Below are 17,140 nucleotides of genomic sequence, written 5' to 3'. Positions count from 1 at the left end.
ATCAAAACAGGACCTCTCTAGACAGAAATTAAAAACATGGAGCAATCGCTCACTTTATTAATGTCTAATCATCTTGTAATCCCGCCCCTTTTCGCAGCGCCACACAACAGAATTTCGCACACACAAAGCCCGGTGTGACCGTAGCTTCAGCTGGGCATTGTTTCAGAGGGTGCTTCCGGTATTCAATTTCGCTGTGAAAAAGGTCTATTCGTACGAATTCGTACGATCTAATTAGTACAATTTAGTACGATTGCTCATCCTCCAATGACGGTTGGGTTTAGGAGCGGGGTTAGGTGCCACGCCTCCTTTTTAAAATCGTACCATTTCCTACGACTGAACTCGTACGAATTCGTACGAATAAAGGTGCGGTCACACTTGACTTTTCCTTCCATAGACTTCCATTCATACGCACGCGAATGCGTCAGACCGGTAACGCGGGGTCATGCGTCGAGTTTCGCAGGTTGCTGCGGTGCAAAGTTCAAGCTTGGTGAACTCTAACCTGCGAAATCGCATCACTTGACTGCGTGAGATGAATCGAGCATCAAAACAGGACCTCTCTAGACAGAAATTAAAAACATGGAGCAATCGCTCACTTTATTAATGTCTAATCATCTTGTTTAATCCCGCCCCTTTTCGCAGCGCCACACGACAGAATTTCGCACACACAAAGCCCGGTGTGACCGTACCCACATAGCAAAATATGTCTGGCCCAGCTCTGGCCCACACAATCAGCTTTTACTTGGCCCACATGCCGCAGTGAATTACGGTACATGACTGGACCAAGTCTGGCTTCCGGGCAAGGGCCAAACACGGACCATATCTGGGCCAGGTCTTAGCCAAGTTTATAACCCATAACTGGGCCTGAACTGGGCCAGTTATGGCACATGAATGGTCATTGTCTGGAAGCCAGACTTGGTCCAGTCATGTACCGTAATTCACTGCGGCATGTGGGCCAAGCAAAAGGCTGATTGTGTGGGCCAGAGCTGGGCCAGAGAAATTTTGCCTAGTGGGCCATAACTGGCCCTCAACCGGACCAGATCAAGATAATATTTGGAACCAAAACTGAGCCATAATTAAACCATGTTAAGACCAGTCTTTAACCAGAGTGCCCAAAAGTGAGCCACACCTAAGCCTAATCCACATAAACTAAACCTGCAGCCAAACTAAACCCTTCCCAGATCAAATCACAACAATGACTGTTCTGAACAATATTATTATTTCACATTTAGGAAAACATAAGAGAAATCAGCATACTGTAAATCTTTAACATCAGAACACACAGCATTTTGCACTCTTTTAGTTGCAAATCCCATATAAGCAAGTTCTTTAACCAGTTTTCTCCTGACTCTCTTTTCGCTTCTGTCTCTCTTTCCTGCCACCATCCCTATCCGGGGCCAGATATAGCCATCTTTTGATGGTTGAGTCAATGTCTTTTTCTGAGGCTTCAGATGTCAGGCGGTTTCGTCTCACAGCCGCTGAAACAGATATGTAAATGTTTAAAATTAGCTTTTTTTAATCAACAGTTAATGTGGATATTGGATTTTAAAAAACAATTACATTAAAACAAAAAAAGGGTGGGGATTAGATTTCAATTTCTTGTCCAATTTCTGCATGCACATTTTTTTCACTCGCTACTCTGCCAGGAACTTCGCCGCTGGAGAACACCTTCAATAATAATCTAAACTTTTGTTTAGAGATGGACTGCAAATTGTGCTCAAAAGAGTGGCTACATGTGGTGAAGAACGATGGCAAAGCTAAGTGCAATTATTGTAATAAACTAGTAAGTTAGAAAGCAGAGTGTCGCGACAACATGACAAAGTATCTGCAGTAGGCATGGGACGATAACTGTTTTTAAGTTATACAGTGGTTTGGAAAACTAAAGGTTTTAAAACTGCCAAAATTTTCTGCAATACCATTCCTAAGGTATGAATTGTTTTTGAAACTAATGAAGACGGCAGAAGTCAATGATTTATTTTAATTATTTAGCCTGACCTGTTTACTGCTCCAAAATTGTATAAATGTTTCTCAAGATATATTGTGTTCAAAGGGGTTAGTTTTGTTTTTACCCAGACATTTAAAGAGATTATATTTTAGAGCAGTAATCACAATAATGTGATACAGTAAAATTTTTATTCAAGGTTATCATAACGCCAGAATCTTATACCGGCCCATGCCTAATCTGCGGTTGGTTACTTCACAAATATTGAATTAAAAAAAATGTTGTGTTGGTTCATTGTGCATCCCGCGGGTGCAACCAAGTTTTGCATTTAGTTGAACTTCTTGAGCGTGCTGAGCAGTTCGGTGTTAGTTTTATTTAAATATCTTGAGGTGGAACTAAACAGCGCATTTTCTCCGCCTTCTTCTATAAACACTTCTTGGTGTTTATAATGTAAAATCGCGATATTTAATTATTGATTGGTGGCCAAAATTTAGTTCTCATGAAAATAATACAATTAATCGTGCAGCCCTAAGTCAAACTGTTATTCTGTTTTTTTTTTTTTTTTTATGTTACTGACAAGCACATTTTTTAAAAACATTATTAGAAACATTAACTCTTGTATTTGTTGCTATTAGTTTTTCCTACTATGAAAGTCAAATACATGTTTTCTGCTTTTTCAAAACATTTTATTTGGTGTTTAATAGAAAAAATAACAAAATCATAAAGATTTGGAACCATTTGAGGAGAGTAATTGTACACTAATTTTGTGTGAACTATCCCTTTAAATCTATTTCTCTAACCTGTTCACTCTTTTACTTAACGTTAATAGTTCAGGCATGAAACAAACTTATCTAAAATTGCCTAATTATTCACATGCACATAAAAGTAGAGTGCTTTTTTATCCACGTAAGCACATAATGTATACAGCATACTCAAATTTGATATATCTTAGCTTTAATTAAGCATATTTCCTCATAATTTAGGCTTTGTTTTTGTTCATAATACAAATATAATACATGAAAGATCTCTTTCCAATGCATGCATGCATGCGTGCGTGCGTGCTGGAGAGGGGTGTGATTTTAGAATACATTTTGAATCATTCCAAGTGATCATTCTATCTTTGCTTGAAATGCCCTTCATCTCTCGCTTTATTACGTAAACAGCAACTTTGCAAGGGCTATGGGTTAACATCACAGCACGAAAATGGTCCACTTTTAATGAGATAATCTCAGTAACGTTCGATAAGGATAAACAAAACGAATAAATATCCTTAAATTGTGTGATGCCGTCTTCTGTTAATTTACATATTATTTTGGAGTTTATTTATCATGATGTGCCACTTAACATGAGATAAATTAACTTTAGCTAACGTTAAAGAATATTTATCGAGCTTATGGTATACACTGACAACCACACCGAGACATTTCAATTTCCTACGATGAAATTGATAACTGATCTGAAACAATATATTAGAAATCCAATTATTACTTACCAAAATGCCTTTGCTCCAGTTAACGTTAGTTCCACGACCGTTGGTGAAGTGCGTACAAGTGGCCGCCCGCCGCCGCCGTCCTCTTTAATAGATCCAAGAGTATTTTTCAAATTAGAAGTTTTGTTTCGTTATTTTTAATCGTGGTTAAAATTAACCAAGCTAGCTAAATCAGCAGACTGACGTTACACACCGTTCACCGAAGAAAATATATTTGAAAATTGAACAGAAAACCGAGAGTCACTACCAATGGTCACGACTGCAATATCCTATTGATAAACCCATAAAGCATTGCGCATTAGGCGCGCTACGGGCGCGCTTTTTCTCAAAGCAACCTGATTGGTAGATTTGGATTTTTGAATTTTTTCTGGTGTTTGTGCATGAGACAAGCAGCACAAAAACAATTGACTTAACATTTTAACACTCCCGTCTGTATATTCTGGTATGTCATCATTGGTTAATAATAATATAATTAGCAAAATAATAATTTGAATAATAAAAATATGTAATGTAGGGTAAATTTAGTTGCAACATACAAGAGAGAATAGATTAATTCAAATAATTCAATCTTGATTGTTTCCTAGATTAAAATGAAGGCATTAGAAGATGCAAGCGGAAGATGGAATGACTGTGTATTGAAACATTTTTTTACTCGAAAAAATATTTTTATGTATTTAAATGTGGTTCCAGAAAGGCCAAACTTATGTGGGCCACAGATCAGTTTTGAACATCTGGGCCAAATACTACATTTGACATCTGGCCCATGTCTTGTCTGCCGCCTTCAAGACGGTGCCACCTCTGCCAAAGCAGGGCCATGTTTTACCCACATGCTGTATGCCAGTGCTGGATGAATGCCTGATGTGCCAGATATATGCCAAATCTGGGCCAGAATTCTTTGCTACCTGGGTAGCTTCAAGCCACTAAACTGTCAAAACGTAAAATACTTACGTTTTCTCGTGAGATCAAGCTGGTTATTCACATTCTACTGCTATGTTCTCTGCCATTTTTTATTCATGTATTTTATTCATGAACATAAAACATTTATGTCTATTTAATTTTCAAATTAAATAAAAAGAACAACAATGTTGACAAAATCAGACAAAATCAAAAACAAAATCATTATACAAATGTAGCATTGCAAAAATAACACCAAGAATGCATTTTAATTCAGTATTATTAAATTATGAATTAATTTGTAAAATTATTAATTAGAAGGTAGTACTAATATCAAATTAAATCCACCCAGTAGGTGGTGGTAGGTCTTAATTCATTCAAATGGAGAAACTGAACAAAACATTAATGGATCAAAACATAATAAATGATGAAACTCTTTGCATTCATAGACATTTATAGATTTACCAGATAATATGAAAAAAAAATAACAACGAAGATTTTTACTCATGCTGGAACATTTACATATAACAGATAATATAATTTTATATTCATAGCAGCATTAAAGTAAAATAAATGCATTATTGAGGAAATAAACTGAATTATTAAGTGATAAGCTTGCAAATATACTTGATAAGAATACATTCATTCATTAATTTTTTTTTCGGTTTAGCCCCTTTATTAATCTGGGGTCGCCGCAGCGGAATGAACCGCCAACTTATCCACCAAATGTTTTACGCAGCTGATGACCTTTCAGCTGCAACCCATCTCTGGGAAACATCCATACACACTCTTCACTACGGACAATTTAGCCTACCCAATTCACCTGTACCGCATGTCTTTGGACTGTGGGGTAAACCAGAGCACGCGGAGGAAACCCACATGAACGCAGGAAGAACATGCAAACTCCACACAGAAATGCCAACTGACCCAGCTGAGGCTCGAACCAGTGACCTTCTTGCTGTGAGGCGACAGCACTACCTACTGCGTTGCTGATAAGCAATAGCTTATTCCTATTCTTGATAACTTAAAGAATCATTTTCAAACTCAGAACGTGCAATGTTAATATTTTCAGAGAAGTCTCCCATTCATTCACAGTTAAACCGGAACTAAAAACACACAACTCACTAAAAAGGCAACAACTCGCACTACACCCGGTGTGTCACACACGGGCCACATCTGGCCCACATACGGCAGGCCACAACTCACAATAATATTGGCATGCTGTGTGTGCCTTAGTTGGCCCAGATGTGGCCCAGAACTGTATGCTATCTGGAAAGTAAGCATAGGCTATTCAGGGTTGCGTTTCCCAAACAACGACGTAACTCACGGCTGAACTATCATAGTGTGATGCATCATTTGGGGAAAGAACTATGTAGTGACGAGTGTTTCCCAAAACGCATAGTTTTTCTGTCGCAGATCCATCGCTTGAACTATGTTAGTTATTACGTAAAACGCCCATAATAATGCTCTAAACGGGGAGGAGGAACTACTTCTTTAGAGAAGTACCCCATCATTTCTTTGTGCAAATTATATTGTTTTACAAAAACACACATTTAATCCAATATTAGATTTGCTAAAAACATGCACTCGCTTTCCATATTAACTGAAATATGTGTAAATGCCACATACAGAGCCTATGTCTTATTTACAAATATTATTGAGAATATGACATATCCTATTCTAAAACAGATGACTTGCAAAAGCTAACACGTATTCTAATATCGTATATAAATCATTAAAAATAAATAATGAGGCAATTTATTATAAAATGATTTTTTATTATATTAGGAAATGAAAAATAATCATAATTTAATAATAATATTAATAATACTAATGATGATCATGGTGAGGATGATGATGATAATTATTTTTATTATGTATTAGAAATTAAAAAATCATAATTTAATAATAATAATAATGATGATTATTATTAATATTATTATTAAGTAGGGTATTGTTTTTTATTTTTTTAGAAAAGTCCACTTTTACAATTTGACACTTGTAAACCACAGCAGAAAGTTCTAACCAGCAGGCCCATGTCACATACAGTACAGATACTTAATAAATAACCTACTATAAATTAAAATAATTAACGTATGCTTTTTGTTTTCACAAGCTTTGGAGACGTAACATAAATTTTAAATAAATAATAGGTCACCTATAGCATTCGCTTGAGGCTGTGTTCAAAATGACATTAATGTTTTCTAAGTGCACTGCCAAGGGAGCACAATTGTAAACATCAAGATCGCTAAACTGAACTTACACCTAAGGGAGATGACCTTAATGCTTTTTTATTTTTAATAATTCCAACTTTGAATGTTAGAATGTTCTAAATGAATAGGGCATAGGGGGATAACTGGGAATAGAACACAACCAGGAACTATGTTTCTAAGGACAGCTCCAGACTCGTGGTTGCGAGTGCTCAAGTTTGCGACGCAGTTTGCGAATGTTCGTTGGAGCGACGGATTTGGGAAACGGCAAGTCAACAAACTATGCCTGTAACGACGGAACTTGGGACCGTATGATCGGGCGGGACTGTATGATCAGGTGCTGCCTTTACGCTGATTAACACTAATTGAATGCCATTCAATTAATTAGTCTAGTTGGACATGGTTTTCCTAGCGCTCACAATAAACTCCAGATTTATACTTTAGGAATGCTGTGAATTAGTTTTTATTTGAGGTTTTGTTGGTTTGTGAATTTTGTTGATAAATTCAAGGTAAGCACTAACCTTTAAAATACTAAAATATTAAATAAATATTTAATTTGTTTACACTAAACATTAGGTCAGGTCAAGACAATTTGCAAAGTGTGGAAATAATTAGGCTACTTACTGTATAGTAAGAATGATCAAGTAAAATCGTTCCTAAACAAAACTGAAAAAAAAGGTGTTTGTTCGTTTTTTCATTGCTTTGCAACAATTCTGATTAAATGACTAAAACCCTTACTTGTTATGTTCTGCTCTAGGTATGGCCGCTATATCTACTCATGAGCCCATTGGTGGTATGTCAGGCGTTCTTAATGAACCACTGCATGCACAGGCCCCTCTATGCACTGGTCCTCTGCCCTCCAGAATATTACACCCAGATGAGCAGCTTCAGCTAAACCAGCACTTTTATGTTCCCACTGTTCAGCCGATCATACCCTATCAGTTCCCTACATCATCTCTATGTGTGCCATACAGTGGATTTCATGGCTTAGGTATTTGCTTGGCTTGTGCTTTTATTTTTTATTTTATTTTTTTTCTTTCTTTTGTCATTTTATTAAATAGGTTTTCTGTAATTCTTCTACAATATTTCCACAAGTACATGTATAACATGATGGGCTATATTTAGTGATCAATTCTATTTTTGGCCTTTAGGTGTCAATGGTTTGCCTCATTTATTTTGAGGAGTAACCTAATTTTAAATGCTTTAAAGGCCACATGAACCGGAAGCTACAACCACTTTATTTTTTCATATTGTGACTTCGTACTTAGGGAAACAGAATATTGAATGAGAAAACAGTTTGCGTGGTTTGCTTTTTCTACTGCGAACTGAATGGATGCAGTAAAGTAGGCATTTCGTTCAGAAAGATTGGAAAAGTTAGTACAACCTAAGTCACCTCCTCTTCACCATTTCTGTTTGTTGTCAAAACTGACAGTTAGAGGGTTGTGGTTAAGCCTAAAAGACATGTAATCTGCCAATTTAACTGGAAAAACAGGAAGTGCATTTTCAGATGTCAATTAAAAATTACAAGGGAAAAAATCTTTTCTTAATGACATGCACTGATGAATTGTTCACTACAAATCTAGCAATGGGAACTAACAATCATTGTTTTCATTTGTAAGCATTAAGTTTGTCAGTGTAATAATGATTTGGAAGAACTCTGTGGTTGTATTGCGTATTTACATATTGTAAATTATCTGCCTTGCATTTCTTGTTTTAAAGAGAGCCTTTCTAATAATGAGCATTTATATTTATTTCCCCACCCCCATATGACTATGCACTATTTTTGAGGACAAATTTCTTTTGTAATCTTTCACAAATCTGGCCATAGAGAGACTCTGCATGGATTAGCTCAAACCTGAAACACATTAACCTGCTTGTAGTGCCATTTTATTACCAAGGCTTTAGCTAAACTCTACAGGGCCATGCCACAATTACTACCCACCCTCCCAGGATCCAGTTATTCCATGAGCTAATGTAATGGTACCATTAAAAAAAGTTATGGTCAACTGTGTTTATTAAATCCAACATGTGACAACTAATTTCTTTTTTTTTTCCCCAAGGGTTTAGTGTGATGCCATTACAACTTCCATCATGTTTTGAAGTTCCTGGATTCATAACTCCTCAACTGCAAATGTTGGACTACAGACGTATAACTCCCCATGTGGCTCCAGCTACTGTCCACCGGACTCGCCACTCCAATTTCCAAAACACTGTGCCCTTTGGTCGTGTGATGGTCAACTCAGAGGTGCAAACTGAACCTCTTTGTCATAGCTAGGCTCACATGGACCTGCAATGAGATCTGACACTTGTTCTGAGTCGGGTCGTGGTACTGGCTGTGATAGTCCAGTGTCAATAACACCTAGGTCCACTGAGAACAAATCAATAGCTGCCCTGAAGGCATGTCTGTGCTGACTCAAAATTGCAACACCAGTGCTACTGGACCACAGATTTGACTGCTGTACCCAAAAGAGAGCAGGTGCAGATCAAATGTGGTGTAATGACATCTAAGCATGAGAGCATTCAGAACAAAACAACGTCAAGATGGCAAGTTCTAACAAAAATGACATTATGCAGTGCAGTTTGGAATCTGTGCAATCTTCAGATGATGTTGTGGTGTGCTCTACCGATCATTAGCATTTAGGGAGGATAAACAGAGGGTTGAAGCTGGGATGTTAAGATATTCCAGAAAGCATCATCTAACATCTTGTACAGAACTTAATGTTTTGAGAACACCGTCTTGTACCTTTAAAAAAAATTCTAAACCAAGCAAATCGGTCAATGCACCATGTGTTAAAGTAAAGAAAAACTCAGAGACACAGTTTCAGACAAGGGGCAAGGACGATGGTAATTCTCATAAAATTTTAAGATTCTTCGACTGCCATTTGATGTGCAGAACCATAAACTGCCTTGTCAGCTTGATGCTTCTATCTGGTCAGTAGAGTCTCTGTTACCATATGTGCCGTCCAGTGAGTGGCTGGCAGAAAATGGTCTTCTAACCCCTCAGAAAACCTTAAGCTCACTGACTGAACCCAGTAATTTTATATCAAAGCCATACTGTGTTTCTGTAGGGAAAATTCTACAAAGTGGTCCATCAGCAAACTATTGTGTTCCTCCGCATCAGTTAGAGGCTTCGATCTGGTCCGTAGATTCTTTGATGCCATATGTGCCTTCAAATGAGTGGATGGTTGAGAATGGGTTTTCAACGCCTCAAAAAGGTGTGAGCCCACAAATTAAATCCAGTGACAGTCATTCTTCTCTTGATGGCATTCCTTTAAGGAAGAATCTGCAAGCATGTGGATCAACCAAATATCATGGTGTTTCCCATCCGTCAGAGGCTTCAATCTGGTCTGTAGATTCTTTGATGCCATATGTGCCTTCCAATGAGTTGGTTGATAATGGGTTTTCAATGCCTCAAAAAGCCGTTAGCCCACAAATAAAATCCAATGATGGTGATCCTTCCACTGATGGCATTCCTTTAAGGAAAAATCTGCAAGCATGTGGATCAACTAAATATCATGGTGTTTCCCATCAGTTAGAGGCCTCTATCTGGTCCGTAGAATCTTTGATGCCGTATGTACCTTCCAATGGGTGTATGGTTGATAATGGATATTTAACTTCTCATCAAGCTCTGAGCCCACAGATTAAATCCAGTAATGTTATATCAGAGTTGAATCAGACTTCCGGTGATCATTTTCAAGTAGGGGAGAGGCTACAAACTTGTGCTACAACTAAACGTAAGGGGTCCATTAAGTCACTAGAGACATGCTCCCCTTACCGTCCCTCATCAAGCTGGCTGGCTGATTTTGGTAATGTATACTACTACAGTAAGTTATCCACTGTTCAGCAACAGTCTGAGATTCTGGAGAGATGGCAGCCAAATGTGTCCATTGCCACTCATCTTGAATCATCTTTGGTTAATGTGAAAAAGACCAGAAACCAAACACCAGCAACTGGTATCTCAAACCAGAAGGACTGCTTATCTTATAAATGCAAGTGCAAAGGCAAAATAAGTCCAAGGCTTTCTTGTGTCACACTTGAAAGTAAATTACCTTTGTGCCCATCATGTCGATATGACACAAAAGGAAAAGATCAAAAAAGCATTCAGATTGTCTTGGCTGCAAAAGAGAAGATAAGGTTGAAGTTAAGACCTTTGACAAAATCTATAATGAGGGTATCTTTGACGCCAAAGAGATGGCATTGGGAAATCTTTTGCCAGAATGCTGTGCTGCCGCTCAGGTGGAATTGAGGCAACAGACTGGACTGTGTGATTGCCTCTGCCTTCATGCCAGCCCATCTCAAGATAATTCTAAAGACCTTGGATGGAGACTTTGGGAAAAGAATGAGGAAGATTTAATGAACCAGAATAAAAGTCAGATATGGAGTCTACAAAAGGTATGGTTTCCAAGATACTTGCCAAATTCTTTACACTTGTGTGTATGCCTGCATGATCTAATGTCCCATTTTGTCATCTTTTAGCAGAAAATGCAGTAAAAGGATCTATGCAGGCGACTAATTCTGTAAGAAGAATTGAGAAAAAAGAAAGGAAAGCATGCTTGCAAGGTAAAAAGGTTAATTCGACCTAAATACTTTAAAGCTTGATTTGTTACTTTTTGAAATCGTGTTTCATTTAATATTCTCCAGTAAATCATATTTACTTATTTATGAATGCACATTTTAAGTCAAACTTGTATAACTTTTTTTTTCTCTTGTTTTTTTCCTTCAGAAATCGCACTAGAGGGAAAACATGTCACTGGCTGCTAACAGGCAGTGTGCGCACACCATGGATGGTGTAAAGTGACTTTAAAAATCACAAACTCACCCTTTTATCATTTGAATACTACAGTGCACATGTATATTTATGCTGTGAATTAATAAAGTGTTTACCACCAACATGCTGCATATTGCCTGTCTAAAAAAAATTAATAAATATAAAACGCATGAAATGTTAAACAAAAACATGTTTCTTTTTTTTAAGTGCATCTAGGTAATATCATTTTGTGTTTTCCAATATTATTTTCCAAACTGTTATTTGTAACTGGTTGTACAACATAATGTATGATCCCTATGGTATGTTTTGTGGCAGTACTGAAAGAACATACTTAAGTAAAAGTACCATTATTTGTTTAATGTAATGCACGTAGATTAAAAGTATCTGTTGTAAATATTATTCAAAGTGTGAGTAAAAAGTAGCTCTTTCAAAAGTACTTATGTATTGTTGGAGCCATTTATGGGTTGCAATTTTCTTTCACGCCACTAGAGGCTGTAAATGGTATTTATGCTCTCCTCACGTGAAGCTGAGGGGTGAAGAAGAAGGTCAAACAAACTTTTTGATCGTCATGGCTGTGAGAACGAGTTTATATTTGTTTTGATGTTTACTTTGATGTTTTAATTTTGACAAAACGGACAATAAATGGATTGGAATATCCAACTTTATTTGCAAAGGTATGGACGTTTCACTTTATTATTAACCCGTTCAAGCAACAAATGCGTCAGAACCAACGACCAAAATATACGCATCTACATGTATAGTGAGTATTATGCTGTAAAAAGCTGATGCATTTACATGTCATTTGTGGATGTGTGTAAACATAACATTCTGTAGTGCATTAGTTATTGCCCAGCAGGCACTCAACGTCAGAAGACATTAGGCTCGTTTGAAGTGCACATCGCCTTGACTGCATTGTAGATGAGAGCAGGTGTCTGCAGTAAGAGGAGGGCTCAAAAATACATCAGTAAGTCACTGCGGTCAAGCCCAGCCGCGGTTCGGAAAAAACACAGTCAAGCCAGCCGCGATTTATATTTCGGTGCGCGCAGTATTGCTAGGATTACGGTAATGTCAGCAGCCACACAGAGAGCGACTCCACAGAGCGCCCATTCGCCAGAACAGAAAGATTATAACGAAATATCAGTTTCTCCCTCTTTCCTGCCACGTATGCTTTATTAAACAATTTATTAGCTCTTTTTTGACTGTGTTGTTGTTTTAAGAATGGGTTCTGGGCTTTTCTGTAATTTCTTTAAGTTTATCTTTTTGCTTCAACTGATTTTATAGCAGATCAAACGGACAGAATAATTATACTATTTCTAAATACCAGGAATGCGTTTCTATTTCTCCTAGCCAAACTACAGTACATTGCAAATACGGTTGAATTCAAGTTTATACAACTTGGCTAACCTCAGAAAGTGAATACAGATATAAGTAGTCCAACAAAACATTGTCTGAGTTACAAATATATGTTTATTTAATTTAAAGGAGATTTAAAAAGGTATGCTTCTTTCAGTATATGGGATATGAGGCATTATTACACTTTAGATGACTATAAAGACCTAATTTGTTATAAGTAGAATAGAACAACAATATGATCTGATGCAGGAAGTACTGTTTGCATACATCATATGAAACCTGTTTTACTGCAGTATTTTGGAGAAATGTACCATTAACACACTTTAAAGTGCTATAAAGAAATAAGTAGAAAAAATAAACAAAGCTTGGTTCTGCGACAGTATGTACATGCATATGTCATGTGAAAGACCTCATTTAAATGAGCAGAAGAAAACAATGGACAGGACGTCCAATATTATATGCATACCTCATAATAAACCTTCTTACTGCAGCATTTTGGTGAAATGTGCTATTAATGAGCTATAAAGTCTTTAAAGTGCTATAAAGACATTGTTTGAATTAAATAAAAGTTAAAAAAAAAAGTTGAGTTAAATAAAAGACTGATCTGGTCTGATACTGGATGTCCCATGCTATATGCATATATACCACATAAGAATCTTTTTACAGCACCAATTTGGAGAAATGTGCTCATTTAAAATATGTAGAAAAAAAACAATGGTCAGGTCTGATACAAGACATCCCATACTAAACCTCAGATAAAGACTTGTTATTGCAGCGTTTTGGAGAAATTGGGTATTAACATTACTCAAAGTGTTATAAAGACCCCATTTACAATAAGTAGAAAAAAACTATGGTCAGTTCTTATACAGGACAACCCATACTATATGTGTACTCCACACGAAACCTTTTTACTGCAGCGTTTTGAAGAAATTGGGTATTAACATTACTCAGTGTTATGAAGACCCCATTTCCAATAAGTAGACAAAAACAATGATGAGTTCCTGTACAGAACATCCCATAAATTATGCATACTTCATATGAAGATATCTTGCTTCCGGAATTTGGAGAAATGGGGCATTTACATAATATAAAGTGCTATAAAGACCCAATTTCAAATAAGTAGAAAAAAACAATGGTCAGTTCTTATACAGGACCTCCCATATTATATGTGTACTTCACATGAAAACTTTTTACTGCAGCATTTTGGACAAAATGGTTATTAATATAATTCAAAATGTTATAAAGACCCCATTTCCAATAAGTAGAAAAAAACAATGGTCAGTTCTTATACAGGACAACCCATACTATATGTTTACTTCACATAAAGCCTTCTTACTGCAGCATTTTGAAGAAACTGGTTATTAATATAATTCAAAATGTTATAATGACCCCATTTCTAATAAGTAGAAAAAAACAATAGTCAGTTCTTATACAGGACAACCCATACTATATGTGTACTTTACATGAAACCTTTTTACTGCAGCGTTTTGGAGAAATTAGGTAATAATATACTTCAAAATGTCATAATGACCCTATTTCCAATAAGTAGAAAAAACTATGTCCAGTTCTTATACAGGACATCCCATATTTTATGTGTACTTCACATGAAACCTTCTTACTGCAGCGTTTTGGAGAAACGGTGTATTAACATAATATAAAGTGCTATAAAGACCCAATTTCAAATAAGTAGAAAAAATCAATGGTCAGTTCTTATAAAGGACATCCCATACTGTGTATGTGCTTCACATGAAACCTTTTTACTGCAGCGTTTTGGAGAAATTGGGAATTAATATAATTCAAAATGTTATAATGACCCCATTTCTAATAAGTAGAAAAAAACAATAGTCAGTTCTTATACAGGACATCCCATACTACTTGTGTACTTCACATGAAACCTTTTTACTGCAGCATTTTGAAGAAACTGGTTACTAATATAATTCAAAATGTTATAATGACCCCATTTCTAATAAGTAGAAAAAAACAATCGTCAGTTCTTATACAGGACATAGCATACTATATGTGTACTTCACATGAAACCTTCTTACTGCAGCGTTTTGGAGAAATTGAGCATTAATATAATTCAAAATGTTATAAAGACCCCATTTCTAATAAGTAGAAAAAAAACTAATGGTCAGTTCTTACCCAGGACATCCCATACTATATGTGTACTTTACATGAAACATTCTTACAGCAGCGTTTTGAAGAAATTGGGTATTAATAAATATCAAAATGTTATAAAGACCCCATTTCCAATAAGTAGAAAAAAACAATGGTTAGTTCTTATACAGGACATCCCATACTACATGTGTACTTCACATAAAGCCTTTTAACTGCATCATTTTCGAGAAATGGGGTACTAACATAATTCAAAGTATAATAAAGACCCCATTTCCAAAAAGTAGAAAAAAACAATGGTCAGTTCTTATACAGGACATCCCATAATATATGTGTACTTCACATGAAGCCTTCTTACTGCAGAGTTTTGGAGAATTGTGGTATTAATATAATATAAAGTGCTATAAAGACCCAATTTCAAATAAGTAGAAAAAAACAATGGTCAGTTCTTATAAAAGACATTCCATACTGTGTATGTGCTTCACATGAAACCTTTTTACTGCAGCGTTTTGGAGAAATTGGGAATTAATATAATTCAAAATATTATAATGACCTCATTTCTAATAAGTAGAAAAAAACAATCGTCAGTTCTTATACAGGACAACCCATACTATATGTGTACTTCACACGAAACATTCTTACTGCAGCGTTTTGAAGAAATTGAGCATTAATATAATTCAAAATGTTATAAAGACCCCATTTCTAATAAGTAGAAAAAAACTAATGGTCAGTTCTTATACAGGACAACCCATACTATATGTGTACTTCACATGAAACCTTCTTACTGCAGCGTTTTGGAGAAATTGGGCATTTATATAATTCAAAATGTTATCATGACCCCATTTCTAATAAGTAGAAAAAAACAATAGTCAGTTATTATACAGGACAACCCATACTATATGTGTACTTTACATGAAACCTTTTTACTGCAGCGTTTTGGAGAAATTAGGTAATAATATACTTCAAAATGTCATAATGACCCTATTTCCAATAAGTAGAAAAAAACTATGGTCAGTTCTTATACAGGACATCCCATATTTTATGTGTACTTCACATGAAACCTTTTTACTGCAGCGTTTTGGAGAAATTGGGAATTAATATAATTCAAAATGTTATAATGACCCCATTTCTAATAAGTAGAAAAAAACAATAGTCAGTTCTTATACAGGACATCCCATACTACTTGTGTACTTCACATGAAACCTTTTTACTGCAGCGTTTTGGAGAAATTGGGAATTAATATAATTCAAAATGTTATAAAGACCCCATTTCCAATAAGTAGAAAAAAACAATGGTCAGTTCTTATACAGGACATCTCATGCTAGATGTGTACTTAACATAAAGCCTTCTTACTGCACCATTTTGGAGAAATAGGGCATTAACATAATAAAAAGTGCTATAAAGACCCCATTTCAAAAAAGTAGAAAAGAACAATGGTCAGTTTTTATACAAGACATCCCATACTATATGTGTACTTGACATAAAACCTTCTTACTGCAGCGTTTTGGAGAAACGGGGTATTAACATAATATAAAGTGTTATAAAGACCCCATTTCAAATAAGTAGAAAAAAACAATGGTCAGTTCTTATACAGGACATCCCATACTACTTGTGTACTTCACATGAAACATTTTTACTGCAGCGTTTTGGAGAAATTAGGTAATAATATAACTCAAAATGTTATAAAGACCCCATTTCCAATAAGTAGAAAAAAAACAATGGTCAGTTCTTATACAGGACATCCCATACTATGTGTGTACTTTACATGAAACCTTCCCACTGCAGTGTTTTGGAGAAATGGGGTATTAGCATAATATAAAGTGTTATAAAGACCCCATTTCAAATACGTAGAAAAAAAAACAATGGTCAGTTCTTATACAGGACATCCCATGCTATATGTGTACTTCACATAAAGCCTTTTTACTGCATCATTTTGGAGAAATGGGGTATTAACATATTTAAAAGTGCTATAAAGATCCCAATGCCAACAAGTAGAACAAAACAATGGTCCATTCTTGTACATAATGTGCCTCATATGAAATCTTCCTATTGCCGCATTTTGAAGAAAGAGGCAATTAACATACTTTAAAGTGCTACATAGACCCCATTTCTAAAAATTAGAGAAAAAAAAACATCGGTCAGTTCTTATACAGGACGTCCCATACTATATGTGTACTTCACATTAAACCTTCTTACAGCAGTGTTTTGTAGAAATGGGGTTTAACAATTTAAAGTGCTATAAAGACCCTATTTCTTGTAAGTAGAAGAAAACAATGGTCATTTCTTATGCAGGACGTCTCATAATATATGCGTATTTCACATGAACACTTGTTACTGCACTCTTTTGGAGAATTGGGAAGTCATTACTTTTC

At 35.9% G+C, this 17,140-nt stretch overlaps 1 protein-coding gene across 1 annotated transcript in view; it reads right to left on the bottom strand.

Moving 5' to 3' along the window:
* Positions 1–12,166: 12,166 nt before the first annotated feature.
* sfxn5a (sideroflexin 5a) overlaps positions 12,167–17,140 on the bottom strand; it is an 87,554-nt gene continuing 82,580 nt past the window's right edge. The window contains 1 exon segment of the mRNA XM_056471485.1: positions 12,167–12,232. Within this exon segment, the coding sequence (XP_056327460.1) occupies positions 12,167–12,232 (66 nt within the window).

The sequence above is a fragment of the Danio aesculapii genome, chromosome 13 (assembly GCF_903798145.1).
Source record: "Danio aesculapii chromosome 13, fDanAes4.1, whole genome shotgun sequence".
NCBI classification, from domain to species: Eukaryota; Metazoa; Chordata; class Actinopteri; order Cypriniformes; family Danionidae; genus Danio; species Danio aesculapii.
The sequence above is the reverse complement of the archived record's forward strand: the minus strand, read 5'-3'. Positions and strand labels throughout refer to the sequence as shown.